Source organism: Sphaerodactylus townsendi, linkage group LG02 (genome assembly GCF_021028975.2).
Source record: "Sphaerodactylus townsendi isolate TG3544 linkage group LG02, MPM_Stown_v2.3, whole genome shotgun sequence".
Classification (NCBI taxonomy): Eukaryota; Metazoa; Chordata; class Lepidosauria; order Squamata; family Sphaerodactylidae; genus Sphaerodactylus; species Sphaerodactylus townsendi.
In genome coordinates, this window is record NC_059426.1 from 30,314,414 (window position 1) to 30,330,929 (window position 16,516).

Here is a 16,516-nt window from a genome sequence, read left to right on the forward strand (position 1 = left end):
TTAATCTGCTTAACATTCCTAAGTACATCATCCAAGGGATTTTGTTTTTTTAATCTTACATATGCTCAGCAGAGTTACTGGCAAAAACTGTACATTTTCTTCATTTCATCCTTTCAACATCAAATGGTAAGCAGCAAAAATTGGATCAGACTTCAAAGACAGCGCTGTGCTCCCAGTCACAGAGCGACTCCTCCATTTCACATATTGAATTCGAGCAGGATATCAAAGTGCTACCAAAGAACCTCGGGTCCTTGCTCAAAAAAGAGGCTCTAACATCTGTAGAAAGTGAAGTGCACAGACAAATCACCTCGGGGAGCAGCGAGCATTTATTCTCAGCAGCAGACTTCCAGCCTTTTGATTCTCTTATTCACTGTACCTCCCTGCCTTTCGACAGAACTAAAGTTCTTAGCAAGCAGGCTTTTGTCTCAAAGACTTCAAAACACCGCTAACGGTTTCAAGTTCTGATGGTTATGCCAAGCAACCGTGAACACACTTCAGAACTGGGGATGTGGGGATTTGACGTCATTTCAGAATCTGAACTTCACAGTACCTTGCTTGGGTGTTTGTTGAGAATATCCGCCTCCACGGGAGAAGATGGGCTGCAACTTTGCTTCCTAAAAACATAACAAATTTACTGCTGTTATTTAGCAGTAAGCAGCAGCACCCTATTATCGGTATGCACACAACCCATAAATCACACCCCTTGTGACAAAATTCTTTGATCTATAAAAGAATTACAAAGTCAAAAAGTTATAATTGTAGGCTTTCAAATAGTCACTTACAAGCAGCTTGCAAAACAGCCCGTTTGCTATTTTAAAGTTTTAAAAATAACATTATCTGCATGGAATGAACTGTTTTAAAATTACAAAATACAATTAAAAAGTGACCTGATTTAAAAGCAATGGCCAGCATGGAATCCAGTGATATGTATACACAGGTGAGAACTCCATATATAACCAGGGCTTAGTTATCAGCTGAAGAAGTAAGTCACCTTTTAAGCTGAAGGTCTAAGTACATGTTACACTGTTTCTGGATATGCCATGAGTCCTGTCAAACCAAATGTGTGTAGGGAAACTTAATTTTCAGGTTTATGGGTCCCTGATTATAACCAGGATAATGGTATGTGGGAAGATGGGGATTAAGTTTTCTTCTCATGCCATTTCCCAGACCTGAAATGACCCTTTTGACTTACAAGGGAAACTTATGTGTAGTCCCGTTCGCACAAGTGCCGCCCAAAAGTACAGCTCATGTGAATTTTCCCTGCTCACGTCAAAAAATGTTGTGAAGGGAAAGTGTAAGTCTCCTCTCCTCATATACCTCGGTCTAGATCCAACTTAGATTCTGGTAAGCCAGAGTATTAAATTTCAAAAATTGCTGGAAATTCCATGATCAGGACATGGTAAGATTCGGGGCAGACTCAGAAACAGTGTAACATGTAGCTAGGCCCTGAAAACCTTACACAGCCAACTCTTCAACAGGCATTTGCTGCCCTGACATGGGTAACCTAGACAAATCTGATCTCATCAGATCTCAGAAGCTAAGAAGATCAGCCCTGGTCAGTATTTGGATGGGAGAACTCCAAGGAGTACCAGATTCCCGATATAGAAGAAGCCAATAGCAAAGCACCTCTGAACTTCTCTGGCTTTGAAAACCCTTCAGGGTCGCCATAATTTGGCTGTGACTTAATGACACTCTCCACGACCAAACATGCTATTATCGTAACAATTTCTTTCCCCTCCCACATTAACTCTATAATAAGTGCTACTTCACCCTCTGCACTTACCAGAGTAGAGAGGCAAGATACAGGAGTGTATGTACTTTATTTATAGTTTACCTTTCTCATAGGGACTTAAAGTGGATTGTATTTCCTGTGAATGACAGCACTGAAGACTCATGCTGTCTTTTAATATTTGCCTTATGAACAAAATATACAAGCAGAGCACACTGGAAACAAATAGACTTCCTACAAGAAATTAGCAGGAAGCTTCTTCACACACACACTTACACACACACACACACGCACATGCTGCTCTTCCAATTTATAACATGCACCTGCTCAAAATTCTCAACACAAAACCTACCCATCTTTACCCACTGCTAAAACAGCTCCCATAAGCACCAACCCTCACTCCTGCAAGTGAATGGCTCATTCAAAGAACATGAAAAGGGCTGCCAGCTCTAGCTTTGGAAATCCCTGGACCTTTAGCATCTTTACTGGTGATTTATTCTACTCTGCAAAGTTTACCATAGGAAAAATAGAAGTCCTAGGCTCTCTAGGCCTTTGGTTTCTCCATGAGTCTATGGTCTAGCATAGAGTTCGCCCTTTGAAACTGCCATTTCCTCCAGGGGAACTGATCTCAGTAGTCTGGTGATCAGTTGCAATTCCAGGAGAACTCCAGCCTCCACCTTGAGACTGATAACTTTTGTCATATCAAATCACTGACCCCCCCCATTAAGTGACACTTTAGGTAATACTGTAGAGATGGGTTACTGCGAATGTATCAGGCAGTGAAACTATGAATGCTCCGATTGACTTGAGCTGCTGATGTGGAGATGAAAATGTACAGAAATATGTATATGTCTAGACACGTTGGAAGGAGGGGTAAGGGGCAATTTTAGAATCAGCCAAAAGGCTCTGGATCTATATGGCCCTATCTCAATTAGGGGCAACGTGAAAAGCACAGATGCAGTGGCGGAGCTGCCAGGGAGTGGGGGGCGTAGCTCCAGGCGTACGCCTGGGGGAGGGGCAAAAAATTGCCCCAGCCCCCCCCCCCCCATGGAGCCCGCCACACTTACCTTAGTGAAACAGTGCAGGCTGGAGAAGCAGCCTGTTCCCTTCAGGCTGAAAACAGCCTGGTGGGAACTATACTTCCCAGGAGACCTTGTGATTCCCAAGGTCTCATGGGAAGTGTAGTTCCCACCAGGCTGTTTTCAGCCTGAAGGGAACAGGCTGCTTCTCCAGCCTGCACTGTTTCACTAAGGTAAGTGTGGGGTGTGGGGCAGGGAACCGGGGGGGGGGGGCACAGAGTGCACACCGGGCTCAGTATGGTTCAGCTATGCCTCTGCACAGATGGCACTTATTCCGTATGTGTGTGGTTATACCTATCAAATCTCCTGCCTCCTATTACCCATGCGGACAGGGGAGAAGAGACAGGCAAATACAGACACCATTGCCTCTTTTCCTTCCAATGCTGCTAGGAATATGTGTGTGTCGAGTGCCATCAAGTCACAGTGGATTTATGGAGATCTCAGAAAGGGGCTTTCAAGGCAAGTGAGAAAGACAGGTAGTCTGTCACCACCTCCCTCTGCAGAGTCTTCCTTGATGGTCTCCTTTTCAAGGACCAGCCCTGCTTAGTTTGCAGATCTGATAAGATTGGGCTACTCCAGCCTTCCCTTTCAGTGGGAGTATAGGGGATGCCAACACGTGAAACTGCTTGGAAGTATCCAGTCTGAAGGAATTGGCAGGGACTTCCTGTAAGGCAGAGATAAGTTTTCAGTCAGCTTCTGTCCTCTCTAGGAATATTAGAAGTGAAACTATGTAGAGTTGGCAGGGTGAAAGAACAGCCCAATCCAGGGCTTCTGTGCACCTGAAATTTCCTTCAAAAGATAGTGGGAGGTCTGTATTCTTCATCTTACTGAGTGTGACCCTCCCTCTCCCTACTCACTCTGTGGCATAGGAAATACGCTCAGTATTTATTGCAAGTAGGTTTGAGAATCAGAAAAGAGCACGGAAGAAATATTTCAAAAATAAATAAATACACTGGTCAAAGGACATCTTTTAAATCTAGTCTTTCTTCACTTGTGCCAGGGTTAAGCCCTGATATTGAAAACAGATGTCGGGGCTTCACCTCTGCAGGAATCAGACAAAAGCTGATGCAGAACAAAGGTCTGTTTTCCTTAAATGCTTGGTTTCATTAAAGACAATGGCAGGAAGAGTTGCAATTCACAGACAAAAGACAATTGGTTTCACTGAAGCACCTATTTACCAATAGTCTGCCTCATGTGATTTTGAGATTACAATTATGATATTTTGCTATTTTGCTCTTCCTTTGCCTGTCTTTTATTATTGGTGTATGCAATTAGTCAAGACCCAATCCAGTTGTAGCTGAAGTCACTGGGAGCATTCACAGTCTACTGGTTTGTTAAGAAAAGAACCATACAGGACAAATTCTTAAAGTGAATGGGCCTCTTCAGTGTCCTTACAGCGAGTGCCCGCAAAACTCTGAAGTGCACGCAAAACTCCAAACATTCAGAGCACTAGCAGAGGTGGGAAGAGAGGTTAGTGCCAATAAAAAATAATTAATCAGCCCACTCTCATGTTAGGTCATTCTCTTTTCAGTTTCAACAATGAGCTACTTATGACGACCTCACAAAGGAGCACACCGACAGAGAGAACTTTTAGCTCCTTTCCAGGAAGAGCTCTCTGCACCAGGGGTCTGCTCTTTTGAAAATTACATGCAGTTAAGCATTGGCACAAACTGTTTGCCACAAATAAGGATGATATTTTCCCACTATTAACAGGAAAACTACCACCTGAGCTGCCCCATCCCTTACTGGTGCACACCAGAATGGTGGAGTAAAATAGGGAGAGGGGAGAATTTACTTTAATGCAACAATATCACTTTTAGGTGGAGATCTGAAAGTGACATCAATGCATTGAACAACACTCTAGGAAGCCCTCCAATCTCTATGGTAAGGACCATAGAGATAAGGGGAATTCCTAGAGTGTCACTCAATGCATCAATGTCACTTTGGGGTGCCCATTTTTGTGATGCCCACTTTGTCAATCTCCACTTTCAGTCCAACCTAAGGCTGGATGACAGAAAGTGGCTGGCAAAACTAGTCCCTGTTACCAAATGACCATTTGATATCCTATATGCTGAGGGTTGTAAAGGAGTTGTGTCTCTTTGCATGCACGTGCGTGCATGTATATGTGGGGGAATGAACATTTGGGAATCCTCAGTCTCCCTCCACTAATATATGAAAGGCTCTTGGGGATTTAAACAGGTCAACGCCCCATCCCCCACATGGGAAAGGGGATTATAAACAATGGGCAATTTCTCCCTCAACCCAGATCTTCCCCTCTGGGATACTATAAACCCCAAGAGGCTTGAGCAGACCCTTTTCTTGTCCCCTGCCTTTAACTGGGATTAATCTACACACAATGCTCTAAGGGCAATGAGCATGGTCATTCTTTACCAGGGTATAATTTGGTCTTTTTTCATTTTCACTTTGGTTAACTTAAGAAGTCCTATTTTCCTCAATACCTGCAGAATCCCCAAAATATGTAGACATTTCTAACTTCTCTGTGGCCGAGTTACGTTGCTTTTGTGATTGGTACAAGCCACTTACTTTATCATTAAGCAGAGTAATTATTTCCAAGTGGTGACTATTTTTATAGTTTGTGTACAACTTGGCATCGAAAGGCCGCTTTATGCAAAGTCAACCCAGGCCGCTTTATGCAAAGTCAACCCAAACACTTCTATAGACGTTGTCTTTACACTATTTGTTTTGCACTGGAAACCTTTCTGCTAGAAATCTAGACTATTTCCTCCAAACATTTTTAACACAGGACTATATTTTAGAATGGTATTCTCCTTAGTACAGCAGTATGGATGGAAGTGTGGGGGGGGGGGGGACGAGTGATTACATCTCTCCCCCTTGTCAATGCAACTCTCTGATCCCCATGGTTATTACTCCACGTGAGTTCATCATCCTTCCAGGTACTGGGAGGGACTGCTGTAGAGAGGGGAAAGCAGAGAATATTCACCATTCTCATGCATGGAGATCACTGAATCCAACCCCCAGAATGGAAGGTTGCTATGCTATGCGCACTTTCTTAGCAGGAAGTTTCACTGAGCTCAGTGAAAACCATGCTTTGTGAATAACCATGCATAGGATGGGACGCACCTGTCTCTCCTTCCTTCGCATGCTGTACCCCTGATCAGTGTCTCATGTCTCCGTTTTTACTTCCAAAAGAATGTACATGATTAGCCTATGAATCATTTTGCTTGATATTATCGTGCGGCTGCTTCAATTGCCAGAAATGCTGAACAGTCCACTGCATCCTTGTGTGTGTTTTTTTTAAAAAAAACCTTTTCCATCAGTCCTTTCAAGTCGGCTATTGTAAAAATACAAGCGCTGTGGCTTCCTTTGATCTGGTGTGGGAAAGGTTTTGCATGTGTTTAATGTATCATGTTCTTTGAGGCATCTATTAGATCTTGACAGGTACAGTGAGCTGCATTGTAATACTTTGTTTAGAGATATTGTAGGATAAGTCAAAATGATAAATGCTACCATCACGTGAATGCAAATCATCGGTTCGTTTTTGGAAAAGGCCACTTATACAATAACTGAACCATAGAAAAAAAATCTTCTCTTGTGACAACAAACGACCCTCATCAAGGACAGGAAACCAATCAGTTATCACATGACAGAGAATTCCCTTGATTCTGAGAAAAACAACCCAGATATATAACTTGGCTATAAAGCAAGGATTCCTATATAGGAGCCTTGCAGGGGGAAATTCCAGCCTTAACATGTAATTTATTACTGGGGAAATATTACCGTATTTTTTCAAACCTCATATCTTGCCTTTCTGCAGTACAAGATGGCTCAACAGGATCAGAATTTTTATATAGAAAACATTGTTGAAAACAATGGTTTTAGTCAATAAATCAGCAAAAGATCCAACAAGAATAAAACTTTCAAAATGTTCCATATCACCATAAATCAAGTAAGAAATTTGGCACAGACAGATCAGAGTATTCTAATCTTTGAAAACACTGTAATTCCTTCAGTAATTCTTTCACAATGTTTTAAATTGTTTATTTTAGTTTTTTTGTATAATATCCCCTAGTATGTCACCCAATCCCATACATGTTTCCTTGGTAGCATGTCTTCTGGTTTCAACGGGGCTTACTCCCAAATATACAGAGTACTACAGATGTACCGTGTAATCTTTAGCAATACCCTTCCGAGACCACTGATTCCAACAGACTTGGAAGAGTGTAACTCTGTTCAGGACTTCACTGCAGGTGAACAACAGATAGCAAGAAATTCTAAGTGCCAAAATTAAAATTAACAAGTCACTTGAGTGTAATCCCAAGGTGGCATGCTCCCACTCATTTTCCTCCATGGCAGCATCTTCCCGTCTCCATGGCAACCGAAGGGATGGGAGAGTGCATGCTTGCTTTAAAAAGCGCATTGTCGCTAATATACCTTGTCTTTTATACAGATAGATATTCTGCTTTTCTCTCCAATGGGGACCCAAAGCAGCTTATGAAATCATTCTCTCTTCCTCCATTTTATTCTCACAACCTCTATCCTGGGGTTGGTTAGGCTGAGAGTGAGTGACTGGCCCAAGGTCACCAGGCAGGCTTCCAGGGCAAACTCAGGCTTTCAGCCTGGGTCTCCCAGATCCTAGCCCAATGCTCCAATCACTACACCAGGCTGGCTCTCACTAGAAAACAACCAAGAACAAAGTCTGGTTCCAAGAAGGAGGCATTTGAGAAAGGGCTGCAGTTCCAACCATCTTATTCAGAAACAAGCTGAAATCAGTGGGATTTATTTCTATTTATCATCACAAGGCTAAGGTCCCCTTCTGCACAGCAAAAGTACCGTGGGTTGCAGTTGGCATAAAGCAACCTGCTGTCCCATTGGCGCATTCACATGCTTCCGTGCAGGCAGTGAATGGAGCCCACGGAAGCAATGCGGGTTGCTGTCACGCCTTCGCACAGAGGCGTTATTTTTTTACTCACCTTCCTCTGCTGCATAGCAATGCAGGGAAGCAGGCATGACCCCCCCACCCAGCCATGCTAACTGCCAGGTGGGACCTTGAAAAATAGAGGGAAGCGTGGCTGCTGAAAGAAGAAGAGAAGAAGAGTTTGGATTTATATCCCCCCTTTCTCTCCTGCAGGAGACTCAAAGGGGCTTACAATCTCCTTGCCCTTCCCCCTAACAACAAACACCCTGTGAGGTGGGTGGGGCTGAGAGAGCTCCGAGAAGCTGTGACTAGCCCAAGGTCACCCAGCTGGCGTGTGTGGGAGTGTACAGGCTAATCTGAATTCCCCAGATAAGCCTCCACAGCTCAGGCGGCAGAGCTGGGAATCAAACCCGGTTCCTCCAGATTAGATTAGCAATTCCCAGCTGCCATTTGCTCATGGCTGAAAGCCGCGTTAAAATAAAAGAATTGCAGATAGTGTGATTCTTCAAAAACCTGGGTTGGGGGGTGGGGAACATGGGGCTGACTCACATTAGGAGCAGAATACATGTGAAGTTCCCCCCCATGGGTTTTATACCATCGTTAGCCCATGTTTATTGGCCCGTGCGGAAGGGGCCCAAGACTGGGGTGTCCAGCTGCAATCCCACATAAACGTAATCCCACGTATGGTAGTCAAGGATTTAGAACAGGGTGCTGTGTGGGATTATAACCCACCCAGGCACTTAAATGATCCTTCAGTACTAGAATGCATTCAAGAACAATTCTTCTGATACAACATCTTTAAAAAAAACTTTAAGCACTTTTAGTAATGTTGTGTTGAGCTGTTTCCCATTAAGAAATTTTAATGCAGACAAAATCTCCCTCTCCCTCCCTCTCTGTGGACAATGGAGTGGAGCCAAAGATTTTGGTTGTACTTGACACTTAGCAGAACCCTTTCTGTGTTCTGCAAGCCAGGAACTGTGGGAGGTTTGCCTACTCTGAGCTTTCCATATCATTGCAAATTATAGCCAGAATAGCATTTGTTGCTGGAGTTGATGGTTTGTCCACCCCCATCCCAGTTTTCCATTCTGTAATGTCAGTCACTTGCTATTCTTTCCCTTAACTCAAAGCCATCAGCATTTCAGGATTCATAAGCATGGCTCTACTCACACTGGTAGTCCATCAGATAGCTTTCCACTGTGCCTGCAGGATCAAGCACTTTGGCTTGAGTCAAGAGAGGGAGCAGCTGGCAACAGCAGACATTTTAAAAAGGTATTAAGAGTAATGAGTTTTTAGCAACTAAAATGTCAGAACAAGAGGTTAAAAATAAACCTCATGCCACTTTAAAGATTTTAATGTTTTACTCTTTTATTCTATTGTCATGGTTTAGATCCCGTTTCCTCAGGTGCATTTGAAAAAGTGGGCTCTAGTCCATGAAGGCTTCTACTAGAATAAAATTTTGTTAGTCTTTGAGATGCTGTTAGGTACCTGCTTTTTGCCGCAATTGAAGTCCTTTTCAGAAATTACAATAATACCAGGTGCCTACTGATTGCATGTAATGAGAATGCTGCTACCCAAGATCCTCCTGGTATATGCAGAACTGAGGCAACAGGCACACTGCCCAAACACATACAGCCTTTATAAATGCAACAAAAAAGACTAAAATATCTGCTAGTCAGTTAGTGAGTACTGACGCTCTAGGTGTCTGGCAAATTCATGCATTGCCGCTGTTTGCACAACCCAACATGCATGTGTATCAGAAGGATCATTTGTAGCATACACCCTTGTTATACCGGTATGTGAGTGGCAGGCTTCCAGTCCACATGATTGCAACATTTGAAAAGGACTAGACTAAGACAGCTATGCTTCTGAATAAGAGGTGATCTGTTTCAAGGATTCTACTGACACTGAGTGGCCCAGAAGTCTTTAAAGCATCAGGTTTCCCAAACACTTGGTGCCAGTCCAAAGTAGTTCCATCTGGCTACCTCTTTGCAAGCACTGTGTTCAGACAGCAGTAGATTCTCAGCTGAACGCTATCCACTGGACCACATGGATGTAGCTAAAGAAACTGAATCCAAGTACTAAACCCTCTGCAGATGCTATGTTTGCACTGCAATCATCCCAAGCAGGAATCCAGCAGTTATGCATTTCGGCAGTGCAATTTACCTAACTGGTGCATTGTATGATCAAGGCAATATGTAGATTTTCCCCATTTTGCCCTAATCTCATGACATAGCAATGACATCATTGATGGGTTTCCACTTCTCATGAATGGAAAGCCAATGTAACATCTATCGAGGGTTTGTGTCACTTCCCTTTCTGTTTCCAGTGTGATTACTACTGCTTGCTTGGCAGCATCAATATATGGCTGTGAGGCTCATATGCAACTCGATCCGATTTATTAATTGCAGTCATTGACCAGAACAAATACAATAAATAATTATGCTATAGCATAATACATAAAACATAAAACACCTCTAATGAGGCTCATATGACTAGAAACAAAGCGAGGAATGTAGTACATATCTTAGGCCCAAAGTAGATATTATGAACATAGGACCACTACGGGGACTTGCAGTCAGATAGCAGCAGCAAGTTTGTGGCAGTAGCTACATTCCTAAGGGGCTCAGGTGTCCAAACTGGATATCTGCATTACTGGGGAGAAACATATATACTGATGGACTATATGTGGAATTCCTCAAGGGGCAAATATTGCACCCCAACAGCCATTTTGGGACAGGAAAATGGCACAAAGAGACTAGCTGAAGCTCCTTCTCTCCTGCACTGAAGTTCCAATGCAAATCAGGGCTCCATGCCATTGGGAATTGCAAGTTTAGGGAAAGTCGCAGTGGCTATCTGATTGCAAGTCCCTGGTGTTACACGTTAAACTCTAAATTCAGCCCCAAGTCCCTCATTAAATCAATACTTTCCTTTGAACATCTGGTATTCTCAGTTCCCATTAAAGTTAAATGCATGCTGGCCAGTCCTGTAGAATTAAGTGTCCGTATTACACTGAGCCGCGTGGTGTAGTGGTTAAGTGCTTGCACTGCCACTCACACAGTCAGGAGTTCAAGCCCCCTGTGGGTCAGATATCCTGGCAGCTGGCTCATGGTCAACTCAGCCATCCATCCATTCCTTGGTCGGTAAATGAGTACCTAGCTCACAGCTAGGGGGTAAAGAGTAGCCGGGGAAAGCAATAGCAAACTACCCCACAAAAACAGCTTGCCTATGAAATCACTACTTGCTTGTAGTGATACCCCAGGGTCGGACACGACTGAAGGGGAAACTTTTAATTTTTTTTTATTACACTTCATGTCTCCAAAGTCCCGTAAACGCACCGGCATCTTATACAATGCCACATAGTACAACTTATATAATGATGTTCAGTCATGTTGAAAAAATATACTTAGGCACCTTCCGCACAGCAAATGTATAACGGATTGCAGTCAGGTAAAGTAACCCGTTTTCCTGTTTTTTTGCACTCACATGCATTCATGCAAGCAGTGATTGGAGCCCACAAAAACAATCCGGGTTGCTGTCGCACCTTCGCACAGAGATGCGTCTCTTTTGGGGTCGTACTTCCCACCGAGCGCGTGAGCTATGCAGTGCATGCACTAACAGTCCCCATAGCCATGGGATGTCTCACCTGAGCAACATTCACTGTGAAATTTAAAAAAAAGGAAAATGAAGGCAAATAAAATGCCTCCTGCCCAGTCATTCGCTTGTGAGCAGCTGCAATCTGGAATTTTTGAAAAGACTCATTAATAGTGCAATTCTCAAAAAACCCGGTTTGGGGAAAATAACACAGGACAGACTTGTTTTTAGGGGCAGGATATGTACGAAGTTCCCCCCAAAACAGTTTTTTTATCATCCTACACTCGGGTTTATTGGCCCGTGTGGAATGGGCCTTAGAAACCAGAGTCAAGTTAAAAACAGATCATGAGTTCAACAGCCAAACGATGTCAGATATAATATGACTATATACGGAATCCAATTAAAGGTGGTGATTTGATGATTTGGCTTTTTCAGCTTCACCCAAAAAATTTGGATTTTTAAAACCCAACCCTGAAATTTACCAGAAAAAAACAATGCTCACCCCTAAATTCAATACATTGTCCAGAGGCCAGATGGGGAGGGGGTCGGGTTTTTATCACCATCTGTATTATGTTTTAAATGGTTCCTGGTTATAGCTTTATTGCACAGGTGTCAAACTCGCGGCCCTCCAGATGTTATGGACTACAGTTCCCATCATCCCCTGCCGGCATCATGGGTTTTATGGGTTTTAATACTGTTTTAAATTATTGTGTTGTGTTATTCTATTTTTGCTGTTTGCCGCCCTGAGCCCTTCTGGGGAGGGCGGCCTATACATTTAAAGTATAAAATAAAATAAATATAAATGACGCTGGTGTTCCCCCCTCACCGATCCCCGCACTATCTCCCTGTCACGATCTTGCCCTTGGATTGAGGGGTGCAATCCAGCTATCGTTTGTGGATTCTTTTCCCATTCAGCACTCCAGCCTGCTAAGTTTCATAAGCTTTTATTTCAAGTGAAAATAACAAAATCTTAGTACAGTTCTCTTAGCAAAATAAGTTCCTTTTAAAGTTTCATTGTCCTCTTCCCCAGGAGCCCCTGGTAGAGAGATGCTTCCTAGTCAAACCCCTCAGGTGGAAGCTTAAATCCTTTGTTTTTACCTTCCCAGGAAAACTCCGTCCTGCCACGAGGTAAATCTAGCCTTTTGAATTCTACTGGTCAAATTTGAATGGCATTTCCTGGAATCAAAGCCCTTTTATCATCTTTGTGTGACTTCCTTGCTTCAGCAATAGAATCTTTCCATCACACTCCTGTTATGCTCCCCTTCCTCCCCACATCTCAAAACACGCATCCAAGCTGGGATATTTATTGATAGAATATATTTGTGATATATATTTCTGATTTATACTAATGCTAACAGATATATATGGTGTGGCGCAGGATAAAATAGGCTAACAGCAAGCCTAGAAACGGCAAACAGTCAGTAGAGTGTTAATCTACTCATTTGCTCCTTGATGTTGCCACCCAAGCTAGAGCTACAGTTGATAGAGTTGTAAATGTGCACTATCCCTTGAATTGAGATGCTGCAACCTTCCTTCTCTTCAGCTGTTCCTAAAACTTCCTAAGTGCTCCCATCCCTGATGTAATCTCGCTGCCTCAGCTAAATTACAATAGCCAGAGACTCACTCTGCCAGCCACCTATTCAAAATGTATTCTAATGTAATCAAATGTATTCTAATGTAATCAAATGTATTCTAATATAATCAAGAGAACAACTGGCTACCAATCCCCTGGGTTTAGAACAATAGATAGAGCTGCTAATTAGCTCAGCCCTGCAACCCAGCACAGATGCAAACCTAATGCAATGGGTCTCTTTTCCCGCTAAACTAGTGATCCACCCTAAAAAAGTCCTGCTCATCTTAAGCTCATTGCTCATTTCTAACCTGAACCTCCCTTGGTCAAGTTGGTGTGAGACATGATATCGTCCTTCCACTGGATTTCTGTGCTGGCATAGAGTCCCTGCCTTCTCCTTCATCTGCTGCATTGGAACCATTAGGTAATGTATCACCCTGCTGCCTCCCAATTCCCTTTCTATCATCCATACCTATTTTTCTCACCTTTTTATATCTCTAGGAACTTGTGTGTATGTGCCTCCATACCTTCCTGTATGTGTGCTTGAAACCAAATTTATATAAACATTTTAAACTTAATTTGGGTTCCTTGTGTTACTCTGCGGAACGCTCCTTGCCAATTTCTCCCTTTACATAGTCTCAAAGGTCCCAGTCTAGCCTCCTCTCGCATTGCCAAGATAAGTTGTTTCTTCCCCCAAAGCTCTGCCAAGCCAAGTTGCTCTCCCCAAAACACTGCCAAGCTGAGTTATTTCCCCATTGCTACTTTGAGAAAGATAGCCTATTAACCCCATTGCTACTTTGCTACTTTGAGAAAGATAGCCTATTAACACTCCCTAATTGGAAATGGCCCACTCTGGGCTGCTTTAAGATCCAGTAGGGAAAACAAGACAGATACCCACATTGTGCCTGTCTTTTTCCTTACCTAGGCTTTAAAGCAACCTCAGGGAAAACATTTTTAATTGAGGAAACAGTATGAGGATAGCATTAAACCTCTGTTCCCCAGCATTGCAGGTCCAGACCAGACTCCCCCACCCCACCCCAGGCTGTTTCCTAGGGCAAAATTGGACAGTTGGAAAAGGAATACAAAACACACTGACTTAAGTTGCAAAGGAATATTTTTCAGCCTCTAGCACTTTTAGAACCAGGAGCTTATCAGAAGCCACACATCCCATTTTAAATTGTATACCTGAAAAATATACACGTGTGACTGCAAACATGTGAGTCTTATTTTTCTACCCAACAAGGAGCTGGGAACAACCACACTTTCCTTTTGGGTGTAAGCTCAATTGGGTATTTGCTCACTGGCATCCCTGGGTTTGCTACCATATAAAGCATGAAGTGCCCCAAACGAGACAGAGTTTCTATGCCTTTTTTCTTCCAGCTTTCACTGAAGAACAACAACAACAATAACAACAAAAAAGCATACTCACCAGTTTTCCTCACACCTAAGATTGGAGGCAAAGTTCATTGACTCTGTATCTGCCACGTGGCCAACATTGTTTTTCATCCTTGCATAATATTTGCGAGCTAAGAATCCCCTGAAAGCTAAGCAGAGATTAAGAACAATAAAACCTCCTGAAAACTTTGCCAGCAGAAGGATCAGAAAGGGCAGAATCCTTGTTCAAAGGTTCAGAGATAAAATCAGGTATGTCAGTTAAGCCCAGTTCAGCAGCATCTTAGTAAGAATGAAGCTCAGTTTATTGATCTCACCAATGACAACTAATGCCCTGATCTGGATAGCCTAAGCTGGTCTGACTTTGTCAGATCTCAGAAGCTAAGGAGGGTCGACCCTGAGTTAGAATTTGGATGGGAGTCCAGCAAGGAAGTCCAGGATTGCCACAGAGAGGCGGGCATTGGCAAACTACCTCTGGACACAGTGTGTAACAGACTTCCCTCTGTGATACACCTCTGAAGATGCCAGCCACACATGCAGGTGAAACGTCAGGAACAAGATCCACCAGACCACGGCCACACGGCCTGGAAAGCCCACAACAAGCAGTCCCTCTGAACAGCTCTTGCCTTGAAAACTCTCTGGGTTCACCATAAGTTGGCTGTGACTTGACAGCTACAAAAAACAAAAGACCACAACATAAACCTGCTCTGAGTGTGGATGCAGAGAAGCTTTGGCCGCAACCTTTACCTGCAAGAAAACAGAGATGCCCTTTATTTTTAGTAGGTATGATTGTCATTAGAATGGATAAGAAATGAGCCGAGGTGAATTAAGATGGTGCTGAAAAGTGACATCAAGTCACCTCTCACTTATGGTGACCCTGAAAGGGGTTTCAAGAGAAGAGACGAAAAGGGGTGGTTTGCCATTGACTACCTCTGGGCAGTGGCCCTGGACTTCCTTGGTGGTCCCCCAGAATTTACCAGGGCCAGCTCTGCTTAGCTTCCAAGATCTGATGAGATTGAGTTAGTCTGGGCCATCCAGGTCACGGACAGATAGAAGTCCCTTTCAATGAATCAAGGGGAATCCTACCAAAAGGGTCCCCCCATTTTGACGATCTGTTGGGAAGCCTCAAAACAAGGGTGAAAATGTTCTTTTGATAAAAGAGGCAGACAGAATCAATTTCACAACAAAAAGTAATTGGAATGCTAACCACACAGTTTGTGTCCTCCCCATCCTGCAGACAGGTTCTGCAAACAGGCCATTTTAAGACCTGCCCCAAGAGTTGGATTTATATCCCCAGTTTTTCTCCTGTAAGGAGACTCAAGGTGGCCTACAAGCTTCTTTCCCTTCCTCCCTCACAACAAATAACCTGTGAGGTGGGTGGAGCTGAGGGAGCTCTGAAGAACTGTGACTAGCCCAAGGTCACCCAGCTGGCATGTGTTGGAGTGCACAAGCTAATCTAGTTCACCAGATAAGCCTCCACAGCTCAAGTGGCAGAGCGGGGAATCAAACCCTGTTCTCCAGATTAGAGTGCAACTGCTCTTAGCCACTATACCACGCTGGCTGCAATTTCCCCCGTCTTGGGAGCTACAACAATATTACTACAGTAAAAAAATCACTGCAACTTGTAGTTGTCTAACACTAACTCACACGGTACGTGCTGCTGGCACGTGTCTGCTGGAGAATGATCACATGGCAAAACGTCCACAGTGAAAATGCCCCTAGGCGCAAGCTCGTCAATAGTCTCAAGAAACATTACAAATAGACCCAACGCAGGTTTGAGAAAGATGCAGAGGCGTAGCTTCAAGGGAATGGGGGGATGCACGGGGCACGCGCCCCTGTAGGGGTGTGGCAGGGGCATTCCGGGGTGTGGCGGGGGTGTTCCAGGGCGGGAAGGGGGCAGAGGATGCACCGGTGCACCCCCCTTGCCAGGCCTCTGGAAAGATGCTTGGCTTTTGCAAAAGAAGCATCATATTAGGAATTAGCAGCTGGTAGGCTTGAATCAAATTGTATAGATTAACAATCATGACAAAAAGGGCTGGATGAAGCTGCAGGACCGAACGCAAAAAAAGAGTAAAGGCTACAGCAAGGTTTAATCCCATAAAGAGAAATATTAAACACCAAGTCTATAAACGAGGCTCCAAAATGCTATGCCCAGTATGAGAATCCAATCAGAAAGAATGGGCTACAGACACCAACCACTGGTTGCGATACAAGGAAACACAACTGGAATGGAAACAAAGTCCAAATATATCCGAATC

General features: G+C 43.6%; 1 protein-coding gene across 7 annotated transcripts in view; it reads right to left on the reverse strand.

Moving 5' to 3' along the window:
* Positions 1-16,516, reverse strand: part of MYO3B (myosin IIIB) — a 349,141-nt gene that overhangs the window by 87,191 nt on the left and 245,434 nt on the right. For all 7 annotated transcript variants that reach the window (XM_048486352.1, XM_048486350.1, XM_048486349.1 and 4 more), the window contains 2 exons: positions 14,296-14,410; positions 551-614 (listed from right to left, as the gene is read on the reverse strand). In XM_048486352.1, coding sequence (XP_048342309.1) covers positions 551-614; positions 14,296-14,410 — 179 coding nt within the window. The remainder of the gene's footprint in view (positions 1-550; positions 615-14,295; positions 14,411-16,516) is intronic.